The 18953-nt window shown below is 46.4% G+C and overlaps 1 protein-coding gene across 2 annotated transcripts in view; it reads right to left on the reverse strand.

Annotated features, from left to right (window-relative positions):
* Positions 1-8676: 8676 nt before the first annotated feature.
* TOP3B (DNA topoisomerase III beta) overlaps positions 8677-18953 on the reverse strand; it is a 195793-nt gene continuing 185516 nt past the window's right edge. For both annotated transcript variants that reach the window (XM_063964784.1, XM_063964785.1), the window contains one exon: positions 8677-9393. In XM_063964784.1, the coding sequence (XP_063820854.1) occupies positions 8924-9393 (470 nt within the window). In that variant the 3' untranslated portion in view covers positions 8677-8923. The remainder of the gene's footprint in view (positions 9394-18953) is intronic.

Consider the following 18953-nt stretch of genomic DNA (forward strand, 5'->3'; position numbering starts at 1 on the left):
TAGGCTTTTATGCAACAGTTAGTGTGAAACTAGATCAGGGTAAAGTGGAAGTAATCTTTTTAGACTTTGCTAAAGCTTTCGATACAGTACCTCGCACGAGATTTATTTACAAATTAAGAGAACTTGGGCTAGGGAGCACAATATGCACTTGGGTTAGAAACTGGTTGGATAAAAAGGAGCAGCGAGTGGTGGTAAATGGAACTTTTTCTAATTGGACTGAAGTACTAAGTGGTGTGACACAAGTATCTGTACTTGGACCACTAGTGTTCAACATTTTCATAAATGATCTAGAAGTAGGTTTAGAGAGCATGGTGTCATTTTTTGCAGATGATACCAAACTGTGTAAGGTTATAAATCCAGAGGGGAATGCCGAGTCTCTTCAGAATGACTTGTTTAAACTGGAAACATGGGCAGCAAAATGGAAAATGAGGTTCAATATAGACAAATGTAAGCTAATGCACTTTGGTAACAAGAACAAAAATACTACCTACATACTGAATGGGGAAAAACTAGTGGATTCTGTACTGGAAAAAGACTTAGGTGTTCACATAGATAACAAACTGAGCAGTAGTACCCAAAGTAGGAATGCAGCAAAAAAGGCAGACAAGGTATTAATATGCATAAAGTGGGGAATTGATGCAAAGGATGAGAGTGTTATACTCCCATTATATAAATCACTAGTGAGGCCACATCTCGAATACTGTGCACAATTATGGGCACCATACTACAAAAACGATATCCTGGAACTAGAAAAGGTTCAGAGACAGGCGACCAAATTGATTAAGGGGATAGAGATGCTAGAATACGAGGAAAGGCTTGCTAGGCTAGGTATGTTTACACTAGAAAAAAGTAGATTAAGAGGCGACATGATTAACATTTACAAATATATAAGGGGTCAATACACAGAGCTAGCAGGGGAATTGTGGGGGTTATTCCGACCTGATCGCATGGTAGGTGTTTTCGCTGCAATCAGGTCAGAACTGCACATGCGCGTTGCACGGGCACAAAGCAGATAGTTGCTGTGCGATGGGATTTACGAAGAATCCATTCACACGGACGATCGCAAAGAGATTGACAGGAAGAAGGCATTTATGGGTGTCAACTGACCGTTTTATGGGAGTGTTTGGAAAAACGCAGGCGTGTCCAACCGTTTGCAGGGTGGGTGCCTGAGCTCAATTCCGGCCCCGGACAGGCTGAAGTGAGTGCAGCGGCTAAGTTCAGAGCTACCCAGAAACTACACAAAATGTTTTTGCACAGCTGGGCTGCACATGCGATCGCACACTTGCAAGGCTAAAATACACTCCCCTGTGGGCGGCAACTATGTGTTTGCACGGCTAATAAAAACAGCTAGCGAGCGATCAACTCGGAATGACCCCCAGTGTTTGGTAAAATCATCACAAAGGACACGTGGACACCCGCTTAGGTTAGAGGAGATTTCGCACACAGAGACGGAAAGGTTTTTCACAGTAAGGACAATACGTATTTGGAATTCCCTGCCTGAGAGAGAGTAGTAATGGCGGACTCAGTCATTACTTTTAAGAATGGGATAGATAAATTCCTAATAAGGAATATATACATAGTTATGGTGGGTAAATCATGCACTATAGTATTAAAAGGGGAAAAAAAAAAAAGGAATTGACATAAAGGCTAAGCATTTACCAGATAAATTAGTCTTAAAAATATTACAGTGTAGATCACTAACAGGTTGAACTCGATGGAAAATATGTTATGTAACTATATGTTACTTTTGGTACAGGGATATGTGATATCAGCAGAGGAAATATTAGTGTAAAATTATTTTTATAAAATCACTATTTAGACACGGAAATATCCTTTAAAGGGTTAATCCACTTGAATATAAATTTTGCCTGATTCAAGTAAGTATCCCAGGTACTACAATTTACTGATACTCGTAACTGCATGTTTTTGTCTGATACCAGCTGTTGTAACTCAGACACAATGGAGGTTTCAATGTGTGCAAATTTGCTAGATTTCTGCCAGTCATGAATTTGCTCTTTACAGATGCTAGTAAGACGCATTTTCTGCAAACAATAAGCAAAAAAAGACGCCTGACGCTAGAAGAGTCTCGCGGGACCTGGCGTGCCAAGAGGGGCTGTCTGGCGTGACTGCAACAATGATGTAGGAGGACACAACTGTAAGTTATGTTAAGAGCAGCTGCTTGCACTGGATTTGTCCCATTAAACATTCATGATGAGACTGGACCTGCAATATAGTAGCATATTTCTAAGTGCTGTCTGAGCAATGTTTAAAAAACAAAGAGAGAAAAAAAATAATCGCACACACAAAACTGACTTATAATGAAACATTCCTGACAATGCAAACACCTCAAAATGTATTTATGTAAATAAAGCTAAACAGAGAATTATGCGAGAAGATTCAAAAATAAGAATTTACTTACCGATAATTCTATTTCTCATAGTCCGTAGTGGATGCTGGGGACTCCGAAAGGACCATGGGGAATAGCGGCTCCGCAGGAGACTGGGCACAAAAGTAAAAAGCTTTAGGACTACCTGGTGTGCACTGGCTCCTCCCCCTATGACCCTCCTCCAAGCCTCAGTTAGGATACTGTGCCCGGATGAGCGTACACAATAAGGAAGGATTTTGAATCCCGGGTAAGACTCATACCAGCCACACCAATCACACCGTACAACTTGTGATCTGAACCCAGTTAACAGCATGATAACAGAAGGAGCCTCTGAAAAGATGGCTCACAACAACAATAACCCGATTTTGTAACAATAACTATGTACAAGTAATGCAGACAATCCGCACTTGGGATGGGCGCCCAGCATCCACTACGGACTATGAGAAATAGAATTATCGGTAAGTAAATTCTTATTTTCTCTAACGTCCTAGTGGATGCTGGGGACTCCGAAAGGACCATGGGGATTATACCAAAGCTCCCAAACGGGCGGGAGAGTGCGGATGACTCTGCAGCACCGAATGAGAGAACTCCAGGTCCTCCTCAGCCAGGGTATCAAATTTGTAGAATTATGCAAACGTGTTTGCCCCTGACCAAGTAGCTGCTCGGCAAAGTTGTAAAGCCGAGACCCCTCGGGCAGCCGCCCAAGATGAGCCCACTTTCCGTGTGGAATGGGCTTTAACAGATTTTGGCTGTGGCAGGCCTGCCACAGAATGTGCAAGCTGAATTGTACTACAAATCCAACGAGCAATCGTCTGCTTAGAAGCAGGAGCACCCAGCTTATTGGGTGCATACAGGATAAACAGCGAATCAGATTTTCTGACTCCAGCCGTCCTGGAAACATACATTTTCAGGGCCCTGACTAACGTCCAGCAACTTGGAATCCTCCAAGTCCCTAGTAGCCGCAGGCACCACAATAGGCTGGTTCAAGTGAAAAGCTGAAACCACCTTAGGGAGAAATTGAGGACGAGTCCTCAATTCTGCCCTGTCCGTATGAAAAATTAGGTAAGGGCTTTTATAGGATAAAGCCGCCAATTCTGAGACACGCCTGGCTGAAGCCAGGGCTAACAGCATTACCACTTTCCATGTGAGATATTTTAAGTCCACAGTGGTGAGTGGTTCAAACCAATGTGATTTTAGGAATCCCAAAACTACATTGAGATCCCAAGGTGCCACTGGAGGCACAAAAGGAGGCTGTATATACAGTACTCCCTTGACAAACGTCTGAACTTCAGGAACAGAAGCCAGTTCTTTTTGGAAGAATATTGACAGGGCCGAAATTTGAACCTTAATGGACCCTAATTTGAGGCCCATAGACAGTCCTGTTTGCAGGAAATGCAGGAAACGACCCAGTTGAAATTCCTCTGTAGGGGCCTTCCTGGCCTCGCACCACGCAACATATTTACGCCAAATACGGTGATAATGTTGTACGGTTACATCCTTCCTGGCTTTGATCAGGGTAGGGATGACTTCATCCGGAATGCCTTTTTCCTTCAGGATCCGGCGTTCAACCGCCATGCCGTCAAACGCAGCCGCGGTAAGTCTTGGAACAGACATGGTCCCTGCTGGAGCAGGTCCTTTCTTAGAGGTAGAGGCCACGGGTCTTCCGTGAGCATCTCTTGAATTTCCGGGTACCAAGTCCTTCTTGGCCAATCCGGAGCCACGAGTATAGTCTTTACTCCTCTCCTTCTTATGATTCTCAGTACTTTTGGTATGAGAGGAAGAGGAGGGAACACATACACTGACTGGTACACCCACGGTGTTACCAGAGCGTCCACAGCTATTGCCTGAGGGTCCCTTGACCTGGCGCATTATCTGTCCAGTTTTTTGTTGAGGCGGGACGCCATCATGTCCACCTTTGGTTTTTCCCAACGGTTCACAATCATGTGGAAGACTTCTGGGTGAAGTCCCCACTCCCCCGGGTGAAGATCGTGTCTGCTGAGGAAGTCTGCTTCCCAGTTGTCCACTCCCGGAATGAACACTGCTGACAGTGCTATCACATGATTCTCCGCCCAGCGAAGAATCCTTGCCACTTCCATCATTGCCCTCCTGCTTCTTGTGCCGCCCTGCCTGTTTACGTGGGCGACTGCCGTGATGTTGTCCGACTGGATCAACACCGGCTGACCCTGAAGCAGAGGTCTTGCCTGACTTAGGGCATTGTAAATGGCCCTTAGTTCCAGGATATTTATGTGAAGTGACGTTTCCATGCTTGACCACAAGCCCTGGAAATTTCTTCCCTGTGTGACTGCTCCCCAGCCTCTCAGGCTGGCATCCGTGGTCACCAGGACCCAATCCTGAATGCCGAATCTGCGGCCCTCTAGGAGATGAGCACTCTGTAACCACCACAGGAGAGACACCCTTGTCCTTGGAGACAGGGTTATCCGCTGATGCATTTGAAGATGCGATCCGGACCATTTGTCCAGCAGATCCCACTGAAAAGTTCTTGCGTGGAATCTGCCGAATGGAATCGCTTCGTAAGAAGCCACCATCTTTCCCAGGACCCTTGTGCATTGGTGTACTGACACTTGGCCTGGTCTTAGGAGGTTCCTGACTAGGTCGGATAACTCCTTGGCTTTCTCCTCCGGGAGAAACACCTTTTTCTGTACTGTGTCCAGAATCATCCCTAGGAACAGCAGACGTGTCGTCGGAATCAGCTGCGATTTTGGAATATTTAGAATCCATCCGTGCTGTCGTAGTACTACTTGAGATAGTGCTACTCCGACCTCTAACTGTTCTCTGGACCTTGCCCTTATCAGGAGATCGTCCAAGTAAGGGATAATTAAGACGCCTTTTCTTCGAAGAAGAATCATCATTTCGGCCATTACCTTGGTAAAGACCTGGGGTGCCGTGGACAATCCAAACGGCAGCGTCTGAAACTGATAGTGACAGTTCTGTACCACAAACCTGAGGTACCCTTGGTGAGAAGGGCAAATTGGGACATGGAGGTAAGCATCCTTGATGTCCAGAGACACCATATAGTCCCCTTCTTCCAGGTTCGCTATCACTGCTCTGAGTGACTCCATCTTGAACTTGAACCTTTTTATGTAAGTGTTCAAGGATTTCAGATTTAAAATGGGTCTCACCGAGCCGTCCGGCTTCGGTACCACAAACAGCGTGAAATAATACCCCTTTCCCTGTTGTAGGAGGGGTACCTTGATTATCACCTGCTGGGAATACAGCTTGTGAATGGCTTCCAATACCGCCTCCCTGTCGGGGGGGAGACGTTGGTAAAGCAGACTTCAGGAACCGGCGAGGGGGAGACGTCTCGAATTCCAATTTGTACCCCTGAGATACTACCTGCAGGATCCAGGGGTCCACTTGCGAGTGAGCCCACTGCGCGCTGAAATTCTTGAGACGGGCCCCCACCGTGCCTGAGTCCGCTTGTAAGGCCCCAGCGTCATGCTGAGGACTTGGCAGAAGCGGGGGAGGGCTTCTGTTCGTGGGAAGAGGCTGTCTGCTGCAGTCTTTTTCCCCTTCCTCTGCCCGGGGCAGATATGAGTGGCCTTTTGCCCGCTTGCCCTTATGGGGACGAAAGGACTGAGCCTGAAAAGACGGTATCTTTTTCTGCTGCGAGGTGACTTGGGGTAAAAAGGTGGATTTTCCAGCCGTTGCCGTGGCCACCAGGTCCGATAGACCGACCCCAAATAACTCATCCCCTTTATACGGCAATACTTCCATATGCCGTTTGGAATCCGCATCACCTGACCACTGTCGTGTCCATAATCCTCTTCTGGCAGAAATGGACATCGCACTTACTCTTGATGCCAGAGTGCAAATATCCCTCTGTGCATCTCGCATATATAGAAATGCATCCTTTAAATGCTCTATAGTCAATAATATATTGTCCCTGTCTAGGGTATCAATATTTTCAGTCAGGGAATCCGACCAAGCCACCCCAGCACTGCACATCCAGGCTGAGGCGATTGCTGGTCGCAGTATAATACCAGTATGTGTGTATATACTTTTAAGGATATTTTCCAGCTTTCTATCAGCTGGTTCCTTGAGGGCGGCCGTATCTGGGGACGGTAACGCCACTTGTTTTGATAAGCGTGTGAGCGCCTTATCTACGCTAGGGGGTGTTTCCCAACGCGCCCTAACCTCTGGCGGGAAAGGGTATAATGCCAATAACTTTTTAGAAATTAGCAGTTTTTTTATCGGGGGAAACCCACGCTTCATCACACACCTCATTTAATTCATCTGATTCGGGAAAAACTACGGGTAGTTTTTTCACACCACACATAATACCCTTTTTTGTGGTACTTGTAGTATCAGAAATGTTCAAAACCTCCTTCATTGCCGTGATCATGTAACGTGTGGCCCTACTGGAAAATACGTTTGTTTCCTCACCGTCGACACTGGAGTCAGTGTCCGTGTCTGGGTCTGTGTCGACCACCTGAGGTTACGGGCGCTTTAGAGCCCCTGACGGTGTTTGAGACGCCTGTACAGGTATTAACTGATTTGCCGGCTGTCTCATGTCGTCAACAGTCTTTTGTAAAGTGCTGACACTATCACGTAATTCTTTCCATAAGACCATCCAGTCAGGTGTCGACTCCCTAGGGGGTGACATCACTAACACAGGCAATTGCTCCGCCTCCACATCATTTTCCTCCTCATACATGTCGACACAACGTACCGACACACAGCACACACACAGGGAATGCTCTGATAGAGGACAGGACCCCACTAGCCCTTTGGGGAGACAGAGGGAGAGTTTGCCAGCACACACTAGAGCGCTATATATATATATATATAGAGGGATAACCTTATATAAGTGTTTTTCCCTAATATAGCTGCTGTATATATTTATATGCCAAATTAGTGCCCCCCCTCTCTTGTTTTACCCTGTTTCTGTAGTGCAGGACTGCAGGGGAGAGTCAGGGAGTCTTCCTCCAACGGAGCTGTGAGGAAAAAATGGCGCCAGTGTGCTGAGGAGATAGGCTCCGCCCCTTTTTCGGCGGCCTTTCTCCCGCTTTTTTATGTAAAAATTGGCAGGGGTTAAATACATCCATATAGCCCAGGAGCTATATGTGATGTATTTTTTGCCAAAAAAGGTGTTTTTATTGCGTCTCAGGGCGCCCCCCCCCCCAGCGCCCTGCACCCTCAGTGACCGGAGTGTGAAGTGTGCTGAGAGCAATGGCGCACAGCTGCAGTGCTGTGCGCTACCTTATAGAAGACAGGACGTCTTCTGCCGCCGATTTTCCGGACCTCTTCCGTCTTCTGGCTCTGTAAGGGGGACGGCGGCGCGGCTCTGGGACCCATCCATGGCTGGGCCTGTGATCGTCCCTCTGGAGCTAATGTCCAGTAGCCTAAGAAGCCCAATCCACTCTGCACGCAGGTGAGTTCGCTTCTTCTCCCCTTAGTCCCTCGGTGCAGTGAGCCTGTTGCCAGCAGGTCTCACTGAAAATAAAAAACCTACTTTAAACTTTTACACTAAGCAGCTCAGGAGAGCCCCTTAGCCTGCACCCGTCTCGTTCGGGCACAAAAATCTAGCTGAGGCTTGGAGGAGGGTCATAGGGGGAGGAGCCAGTGCACACCAGGTAGTCCTAAAGCTTTTTACTTTTGTGCCCAGTCTCCTGCGGAGCCGCTATTCCCCATGGTCCTTTCGGAGTCCCCAGCATCCACTAGGACGTTAGAGAAATGTTCATTTAATTTAAGGTAGTGTATTTTTGCCTTTTACACTTTTTCATGATGTATCCCTTTAATGACGGTTTGCAGAGAGGTGTGCAATTGGCAAAGCCAAAGTGCTGTGTGGTTCTGATGTTGCTGTCATCTGACTGGCAGGCTGTGAAAAAAATGACTTTTTTTATACCAAACTAAAAGTAAGTCTCATACAAAATACATAATTAACATAATTTTCAAGGTTTCCATTTGGAGTAATTACTATTTCATTCTGTATTGTTCACAGAGGTGCTCTGGCTTACTTATATGTCCAAGCACATGAAGTGGGCGCCCCGTCTATCCAGTGATGTGTGGTTAGGGAAGGCAGAGCCTCACCTGTCATACTAGTTCTCCAGTATATTCCAGAGTTTTAACTATAAAAATTATTAGAATACAAAGACGATATAACTTGTAGATATCATTTTTGTATTATTCATATATAGTCAAATCATATGTATGTGTGTAAATCTGGCTGTGATACCAGCCAGTGCCTCCCCAGCCATTGACCCCACCACACGTCGCTGTGTATATCTCCATGATCATGATCCCTGTTGTCCAGCATACATGAAATATAATACAAAAAAGAATATGTACTTTAATAAAGCTGCTTTGCAAGGAAGGCACAAATTATAATTATTATAGTTATTATTAAGCTGTTGATAAGTTAGAATTCGGAGAGTGGTTTCCTGTTACCATGAGTCAGTAGCAGCAGACGATATATTATTACCTAATGTTTCAGCGGTCCTTTCACATTGCTGTCAGGAAAGCTGTATTGCAGCACTTGTTAAGATGGCTGTTTTATTAAACATACTACAGATTCTGTTACACAAAGTATGCTGCCAGAGCAGCCATTTTGTCCTTTGGCTTTTTAAGGGTACCTCGTCGACCTCTGCCTCTCCCTCTCCCCCGTTTTCTTCCTTGTCCACCCCTGTGCATGGGGTGTCTCATAGTGGCATGTTTGAGCTCTACTAGGTCCTGGAAGACATTGTCGCAAAACACACAACCAGTGTGTTGTGTCTGATCTGCAGGCAGGGGACTCTTGGTCTTGTTGAAGTCTACATGCACAAGGGCGGCATCACACACCTCACAGGTGTCTGCAGACACTCGCACCCTGTGAGCATTCTCAAAGAAGTGTACAATGACATTACACTTGTTACAAGACATCTTCCATTTAGGACCAGAGGTCGAGTCCAGGACCATCACCCCATTCTCGCATTCCACACACTGGGCAATCCCAAGCATACTTAGTGAGTGTTGGCAGGTCGGGTGAGTGCACTCATTGCACCCCATTCCTGAAAAAAGACAGAAGAGAGATAACGTTATTGACTATAATGCACAGGTACATCAGTAAACGGCACATAGTAGGAACACCGCATTTGCTCTTACATTGGAATCAGTTTGAGCTCAAATGGTGATCTATCAGGAAAGGATCATTTAAAACTGGGATTTTGGTACTTACCGATAAATTCATTTCTCCGATTCCACAGGGTACACTGGAGGATCTTTATGGTGGGGTATAAATGGTGGACCAGTGGGAGCCTGGCACTTTAAATAGTTTAGAATAGTGACTGGCTCCTCCCCTCTATGCCCACCCCTACAGACCAGTTTGAAAACGGAGCCAGAGAGGAGACGGCTCGACAGACTCGAACAGAGGAAGAAGTGAATTACAGAAACAGGAAAACAAAACAGGAAAACAACAACAATCACAATAGTAATAGTCACCAGTCAACTGAACTGGAGAGAATTCTCCAACAATCTCCTAACTTGGAGAAAAGAACAAACAAGAAAAAAATAAAGAAAAATGCCCAGTGCTGGGAGGGCATCCAGTGTCCCCTGTGGAATCAATGGATTTACCGGTAAGTACCAAAATCCAGTTTTCTCCTTCATCCACTATGGGACACTGGAGGATCTTTATGGTGGGGACATCCCAGAGCTCCCAACACGGGCGAGAAAGCGCGGAGAGTTCTGAAGCACCGCTCGGCCGAACTGAGAAGCCGAAGCGGCAAAGGTATCAAATTTGTAGAACTTTATAAACGTATGTTTCCTGGACCAAGTTGCTGCTCTGCACAACTGTGTCAATGAAACTCCTCTAGCAGCCGCCCAGGAAGAGCCAACAGATCTAGTGGAGTGGGCTGAAACCGGACTCGGTGGTGGAAGAGAGGCTGCAAGATAAGCTTGCCTAATGGTAAATTTGATTCAACGAGCCAAAGTTTGTTTTGAGGCCGGCCAACCAGGCCTGGCAGCATCATAGAGAACGAAAAGATCATCAGTCTTGCGCAAATCAGCTGTTCGCTCTACATAAACACGTAAGATCCGAACTACATCCAGGGATCTCGAAGGAGAATCGTCTGATAGCACCGGGACTAAAATAGGTTGATTGATGTGAAATGCTGAAACAACCTTAGGTAGAAAAAACTTATGAGTGCAGCGTTCCGCTCTGTCCTCATGAAATATTAAATATGGAGGACGGCAAAACAGAGCTCCTAATGTGGAAACCCGCCACGCCGAAGCCAAAGCTAGAAGTAAAACTACCTTCCACCTAAGAAATTTCAACTCCACCGATTCCAGTGGTTCAAATAAAGATGACTGTAAATAGGTTAGAACCGTATCCAGATCCCAAGGAGCTGAAGGAGGGATAAATGGAGGTTTAAAGTGAATAACCCCCTGAAGGAAGGTCTGTACTTCCAGGAGTAAGGACAATTTTTTCTTAAAAAAAATAGAAAGGGCAGAGACTTGAACCTTGTGAGAACCAATACTTAATCCAGCTGAGAAACCAGCCTGGAGGAAAATGAGAAGCGTAGGCAATGCAAAAGAAGTAGCAGAACACTGATGCTGCTCACACAAAGAGATGTAGGCTTTCCATATGCGGTAATAGTGCTTTAAAGTGAACTCCTTTCTAGCACTCAGCATCGTAGGGATAACTAGTGATGGAATTCCTTTTTGCTTTAGGATTTCCCTTTCAACAGCCACGCCGTCAAACGTAGCCGCTGTAAGTTTGGATAAACAATAGGTCTCTGCATTAGCAGATCCTGTCGTAGAGGTAGAGGCCATGGGTCGTCTATGAGTAAGTAATGTAGGTCTGTACCATGTTCTTCGAGGCCAGTCTGGCGCCACGAGGAGAACCCGGACCCTTTCTCGTTTGATCTGCTTGAATAGATGCGGTAACAGAGGAAACAGATACACAAACTGGAAATTCCAAGGAACCGTCAGTGCATCCACCCCCTCTGGCGCGGGATTCCTGGTGCGAGAGCAATACAGAGGAAGTTTGTGGTTCCGTCTGGACGCCATGAGATATATCTGCAGAAGTCCCCATTACCAATTGCTGAAAAACTTGAGGATGCAATTCCCATTTGCCCGGATGCATATCCTGACGACTTAAGTAAATCGGCCTCCCAGTTCTCCACTCCTGGTATGAACGCTGATCATATTGCCACTGCATACCTTTCGGCCCATAACAGGATCTTGGTTACTTCCTTCATAGCTGCCCTGTTGCAGGTTCCACCATGCCGATTTATGTATGCCACTGCAGTGGCATTGTCCGACTGCACACATATTGCACGCTCCTGTAGGAGATGAAACCCCAATAAGAGAGCATTGTAGACAGCCCGAAGTTCCAGTATATTGATAGGAAGAGTCCGTTCTTGTGGAGTCCAAATTCCCTGGAATTGGCAATCCAGAGTCACCGCTCCCCATCAGTGGAGACTGGGTGCTCCTCACACCGATGCCAATGTGTGACAACAAAGGTTCTCCCCTTGGACAGATTTGTTGTGTTCAGCCACCAAAGCAATGACAGACATGTCCTTGGTCGTAGCTGAACTATCTGATACATGAAAAGATGCGAACCTGATCACTGAGAAAGGAGATCTAATTGAAAAGGCCAGGAGTGGAATCTGCCATATTGTACTGCCTTGAAGGCTGCTAGCATCTTTTCTAGTAGTTGAATGCACTGATGAACGGATACTCTGCGATGCTGAAGGACCAGACGAACTATTTCCTGAATGGACTGAATCTTGTCCGGAGGAAGGAAAATCCTCTGCCGCACAGTGTCCATGATCATTCCTAGGTATTTAATCCGTTGTGAGACTTTTGGACATTGATGATCCAGCCGTGCCGTAAGAGAAAAGCTTGGGCTATTCTCATGTTGTTTACCAATTTTTCTTCTGACGGGGCCTTTAGGAGTAGATCGCCCAAGTAGGGAACAACATTCACTCCTTCAGATCGTAATTATGCCATCATCACCGCCATTACCTTTATAAAGACTCGAGGCGCTGAAGAAAAACCGAAAAGCAAGGCCTGTAACTGAAAATACAAATCTTTTACTGCAAACCTGAGAAAACTCTGATGCGGAGGCCAAATTGGTATGTGGAGATAAGCGTCCTTGATGTCTATTGACACAAGAAAATCTCCTGCTTCTAGACCGGTTATCAGCGAGCGCGGGGACTCCATCTTGAATTTGAATACTCTCAGAAAGGGATTGAGATCCTTCAAATTCAGGATGGGCCTTACCGAGCTGTCCGGCTTTGGTACTACGAATAAACTGGAATAAAATCCCTGTTTCTGCTGGTGGAGAGGAACTGGAACAATGACTCCTAACTCTAAAAGTCTTTGTATTGCCTGGAGAAGGGAATCTTGACGTTCCTGTGAAACTGGTAAACCTGTTGTAAAAAATCTCTGAGGAGGCTTGAACTGAAAATCTAGTCTGTAACCGTGGACAGTGATATCTCTTACCCAGGCATCTGTGCAGGTTTCTGTCCAAACTTGTTTGAAATTCAGTAAACGAGCTCCCACCCCGGGATCCCCCAGGAGGGAGGGTAGCCCGTCATGCTGTGGGCTTAGCGGCAGGCTTAGGGTCCTGTGGTAAGGCAGCTGTGGATGTGGCACGACCTCGGCCTCTGTTACCTCTAAAAGAGGTGTTAGCTCCTCTACAACGCCCTCTGAACTTTGATGGGACACAAAAGGACGGACCAGAATAAATCTTCCTGGGAGTAGGAGCTGCAGAGGGAAGATAGGTTGACTTACCACCAGTGGCTTTGGAGATTTCCTTGAGCAAACAGGAATTTGCCATTAAACGGTATTGCCTCCACCGCCTTCTTGGATTCAGCATCCGCCTGCCATTGCCGAAGCCAGAGCGCCCGGCGTGCCAAAATAGATAATGCAGATATCTTGGATCCAATGTTCCAGTGTAATAAATTGATCTGCAGAGAGACCTACTAGTAAACCCTGTCACCAATTGCTCTGCCCAGGCCTCTATAGCCTTATTAACCCAAAGACCCACCATATTAGGTCAAAGAAGTATCCTTGATGCTGTGTATATGGACTTTAAAGTATTTTCCAACCTACGATCGGCCTACTCCTTTAACGAGGTACTGTAGCACTGGCAACCGGTAGGATAGTCTTCTTTGATAATCTAGATAAAGATGGGTCTACCAGCGGGGGATTTTTCCACTTTGTTCTACTGTCCTCTGGAAAAGGATAGGTAAACAAATGTCTGCAAGTTACCTGAAATTTCTTATCAGGGTGCTTCCAGGCTAACACAAACTGGTTATCTATTTCTGCAGAGACAGGAAAAGAAATAGCACTCTGCTTTTTTCAAAATCTGTAAAACCTGGCGCACTGCTCGTATGAGAGCGTCTAACCCTTCAGACTCAATTTCTGTGTTGTCCTGAATTAATTCAGTGTCTGAGTCCAGTTCAACCTCTCCCTCCTCTAAAGGAGGTAAATCTTCAGTGTCTGAATCATCAGACTGTAATACCGCTGGTAATTCTCTTTTTTGAGACCGTCGTAGAAAAGAAAAGGAAGTGGGGGGATTTAGAGGTCTCCATAGTTCTTCTTAACCCCTCTACTGATTTGGCTAAACTTTGTGCCCAATCTGGTTCGGGTAGTGAAACCTGGGACCTGGATGCTTCTCTATCCTTACGAGAAGCAGACCGTTCCGCAGAAAGATCAGACATGGCCCCAGTCAGCTGCGCTAAGTAGGAGTGGGGTCCTGTATAGTGGCAGGACTTTTCATTTGGTTCGCTGACTCACATGTATCACAGTACAGGGAACCCTCAAACTGTTGTGTGAATTTAGCTGAGCACTTTTTACAGGCATATAGCTTCTGTGAAGCCTTTGAAGAAGTGCTCCTTCCTGTCATCTTGTCAAAGTCAGCCCACACACAAAGAAACTGAAAAGATCCTTAGAGAAGGGGGAGCATACAGGAGAGTCACAGCCACCCTAAGACAATAGCCACAGAACACTGTAACAACAGGCGCCTCTGTAGGTATATAATTAAATTTACATCCCTTCTCTATCTCCCCTGTACCTCACGCAACCAGTTGTCCTTCCTGAGTGTGAGAAGATGGCCGCTGACTCGTGAACAGGACGCCAGCCCCACTGCCAGAATGACGCTGTAAGCAGCACTTGTAATGGCGTTGCACCGCCGGGAAGGAGAAGCTCCTCCCCCCGCTTCTAAGCGCCAAATTCAAAGCTGCTCAGTGTAGCTTTACAGTGCAGTGGCGGGCGCTGTAGTACCGCTGCGTCTACCGCTGTACCAGTGCTGGAAAGAGTGCCCTCTAGGAAGTGCTTCTCCCGGAGACTCTGCTATACTCACCCCCTTCCAAGCTGAAAAAGCTGGGCACAGGCTGTGGGGACCTTACAGGACGCTGCATGCAGCTCCTAAGGAATTACATCCAGGACAAATGTCCTTGTAGCCGGGAGCTCTGGCTGCAGACTAAAGCAAGCTGTGCCAGAGTCCCACCGTCCGCTACCGCGGTGCAGACAGATAGACAGGGCAGTAGGCTGCCTGTCTGTCCTCAGTTCTTAAAGCAGAAAAATAGGAAAAAATTTGAAAAAATCTCTGGAGAAGCCCAGAGAGAGGACCGGCTCCCTTGGGTACATTTTTCAAAACTGGTCTGTAGGGGGGGCATAGAGGGGAGGAGCCAGTCACTATTCTAAAAATGTAAAGCTCCCACTGGTCTGCCATCTATACCCCACCGTAAAGATCCTCCAGTGTCCCCTAGTGGATGAAGGAGAAATGTTTTTGTAAGGGTATAGATTGGAAAAGCAGCTCAGCAGCAATAATGCATTTATAGAGCTTCTTCTTCAAAGTAAGCTTGATAGAAGTGCTCATAAATTATATAGGGGTAGATGTATTATTCATCATATGGGTTAGAAGTGGTAGCAGCGCACATTTGTGTGCTGGCATCGCTTCTCCCCATGTATAATGTGCCGGTGTGTTGTACATGAAATGCCCCTGTCTATATCAGCGCTGCTATTCACAAGATAGTGTGCCAACGTGCTGGACTATGCTGCAGGGAGGTATGGATGAACATGCTTTGACCGGTGATGCACTCGTGTGGTGGGTTCTGAGCACTGTCTAAGGGTATTCAATTCTTTCCGCCCCCTTCCACACCCGTTCTTTTTCTGCTGATGAGCGTGGTATTATCATTTCAGCTCGCTACCCCCGGGGTAGCGAGGGGCCCTTAACCTTTACGCAGCTATACCGGATTACTATGGACGAGATATGTGCGATAACAGAGACCACTTTAGAAACGAGATTGGGCGTGATAATATACGTTATGGTAAGAACTTACCGTTGATAACGGTATTTCTCCTAAATCCACAGGATAACAATGGGATATGATGAAGCGACAGCGGATTTGCACCAATCGGTCAAAGCTTTCCGGCCTCCCAGCATGCAACGAGCCCGTCCATATATCCCCGCCTCCTGGCTCAGGCAAATCAGTTGTATTCCAAAGCTCTAGGCAGGATCATCATAGATAGCCCTTATCAGGCGATAAGAACACACATGCACACCCTTCTGTACAAGACGGAAACGGTTAGTGAGTAAAAGGATCTTCAAATCAGGTGCGTCAGGGTGGGATCCCTGTGGACTTAGGAGAAATACCGGTATCAACGTTAAGTTCTTACCATAACGTATATTTCTCCGGCAGGGTCCACAGGTTATCCACAGGATAACAATGGGATTTCCCAAATCAATTTTGTGGTGGGGACGCTCCTGATTGGACAGGAGAATCCTTTGCCTGAATTCAGCGTCATGAGAGGCAAAGGCATCCATGGTTCTGAGAACTGCTTTATCTGGATATAAAATCAGAAATGGGGAACGACATGATAATGCCCCTAAATCTGATACTCTTCTAGCTGATGCCATAGCCAGTATTAAGAGAACTTTAGCTGTCAACCATTTAGGATCCACTTTATTAAGTGGTTCAAATGGGGCAACTTGAAGGGCTTTCAGGACTAGACTTAAGTCCCAAGGCACTGTAGGAGGAACAAAAGGAGGTTGAATGCGCAGCATTCCCTGGAAAAAAGTATGCACATCCTGTAAGTTGGCAATTTTCTTTTGGAACCATACAGCCAATGCTGACACTTGCACTCTCAAGGAAGCCACCTTCAAACCTTTATCTATTCCTGCCTGAAGGAATGCTAAGACCCTGGAAACTCTTAAAGACTTTGGGTCATTTTCCGTTCACTGCACCAATGAATACAGGTTTGCCATATTCGGTGATAAATGCGAGCTGAGAAAGGTTTCCTTGCTCTGAGCATAGTTTGAATTACCTGTTGTGAGAATCCTCTTGACTTCAGGATAGAGATTTTCAAGAGCCACGCCGTCAAAGACAGTCGATCCAGATGTCAGTGATAACAAGGACCCTGCATCAGTAGATCTGGTAGTTGAGGGAGCAGAAGTGGAACACCCATCGACATCCAATGCCTTCTGGGCCAAGCCGAAGCTATTAGTATCACGGCACCGTTCCCTTGCTTTATCTTTCTCACCACCCTGGGTAATAGGGTGATTGGAGGAAACACATAAGCCAGATGAAAGTCCCATCTCACCGACAGGGCATCCACAAAGCTCGCTCTGGAATCCTTTGTTCTTGACCCGTATGCGAGAACTTTGTTGTTCAGACGGGATCTCATAGTCTGGAAGACCTACGGGTGTAAAGCCCATTCGCTTGCCTGAATGGCGCGTCGACTGAGAAAGTCCGCTTCCCAGTTTAGGACTCCCGACACGAACACTGCGGACAAGGCTGGATGATGACGTTCGGTCCACTTTAGTATGTGACTTACCCCCTTCATCGCTTTTCGGCTGCGAGTTCCTCCCTGATGGTTGAGGTACGCTACTGCCGTTGCATTGTCCGATAAGATCTGGACTGGTTTTCTTCGAAGAATGTCCTTTGCCTGAATCAGTGCCATGTATATGGCCCGAAGTTCCAATATATTTATTGGCAGGCAACTTTCTTCCTTGGTCCATTGCCCCTGGAAACACAACCTTCCTGACACTGCTCCCCAGACCTGGAGACTGGCATCTGTTGTCAGAATTTCCAATCTGATATCCAAAAGGGTCTCCCCCTTGTCCAGATGGGATGTCTGTAGCCACCATGAGTCATCATGCATTAACATATTAGTAATAATTGTCAATCATGTTAGATAGAATTGGCAGCATAAATCTCAAAATGCGTTAACATAAACAAAACAGTAACAATGGTTGATCATTGCGCGTTCAGTATGTCAATTTGTTTTATCATGGTAACATCAAATCACCAAAGTTAACATATTAGCCTTGAAGGGAGCCGCCAACAGACCGCTAAAGACCTTCTTACTTCTATCGTAAGAACCATAGTCTGTGTTTTTATCATCTGATGCAACCCATTCCATTTGGCAAGAATCAGACGCTGCAGAGGCCTCGAGTGGAATTGTGCATACTCCACCATGTCGAATGTTGACACCATCAAACCCATCACACGCATTGCTGCGTGTGATGGGTTTGACTGTGTAGCAAGTCCTGAATCCTTGACTGAACCTTGGATATCTTGTTCAGAGGTAACATTACTCTCTGAAGACTTGAATCCAGTACAGTCCCCAAGTGAGTCATCCGCTGTGACGGAACCAGAGACGATTTTGCCCAATTTCTGAGCCACCCGTGCTTCTGCATACACGTTATTGTCTGTTGCAGATGACAGGAGCAAGTCCTGCGACTGTGCCAAGATTAAAAGATCGTCGAGGTATGGAAATATTCTTATCCCCTGCTGGCCTGAGATAAGCTGCCATTACGACCATAACCTTGGTAAATACTCTGAGGGCTGTGACTAACCCAAAAGGTAGGGCCTGGAACTGAAAATGCTGTTGGAGGATAGCAAACCTGAGATAGCACTGATGGGACAGTGCTATAGGAACATGTAGGTAAGCATCCTGTATATCCCAAGATACCCTATAATCCCCTGGCTCCATGGCCAAATTGATGGAATGTAAGTCTCCATGTGAAACCAAGGTACCCAAATGTATTTGTTCAGTACTCTGAGATTGAGAATGGGCCGAAATGACCCATTTGGCTTCTGAACTAAAAACAGGTTGGAGTAAAAACCTGTCCTCGTTGTGCATGAGGAACTGGAATGACTACTCCTGACTGAAGTAATTTCTGAACTGCCTGTTGCAAAGCCCTGGCCTTCGTCTCTACCCGAGACAGGCTGGTACAAAAAACCTTGGAGGAGGGTACTTTTTGAAGGCAAAAGCATAACCTAGAGATACCGCTTCCTGCACCCAGGCATCTGTTGTAGACTGCTGCCAGATCTGTGCAAACTGAAGAAGTCGGCCCCCCACCCTAGGATCCCCCAGGTGGAGGCCCAAACCATCAGGCTGATGGCTGATCTGTCTTACCAACCGGTCCTCTGGTAGCCCAACGTTTTTTAGTTTTACCAGACTTGTTGTATAGGGACTGCCTGCTATCACTTTTACCTTTAGCTTTTCCTTTAGACCGAAAGTGCCGAAAAGCCAGAACTTTAGGTTTGAAATTGTATGTGGAAGGAAACCTTTACTTTCTTGGAGTCTGCTTCTGACTCCAAAATATTTGTCA

Source organism: Pseudophryne corroboree, chromosome 1, assembly GCF_028390025.1.
Source record: "Pseudophryne corroboree isolate aPseCor3 chromosome 1, aPseCor3.hap2, whole genome shotgun sequence".
In the NCBI taxonomy this organism is placed as follows: Eukaryota; Metazoa; Chordata; class Amphibia; order Anura; family Myobatrachidae; genus Pseudophryne; species Pseudophryne corroboree.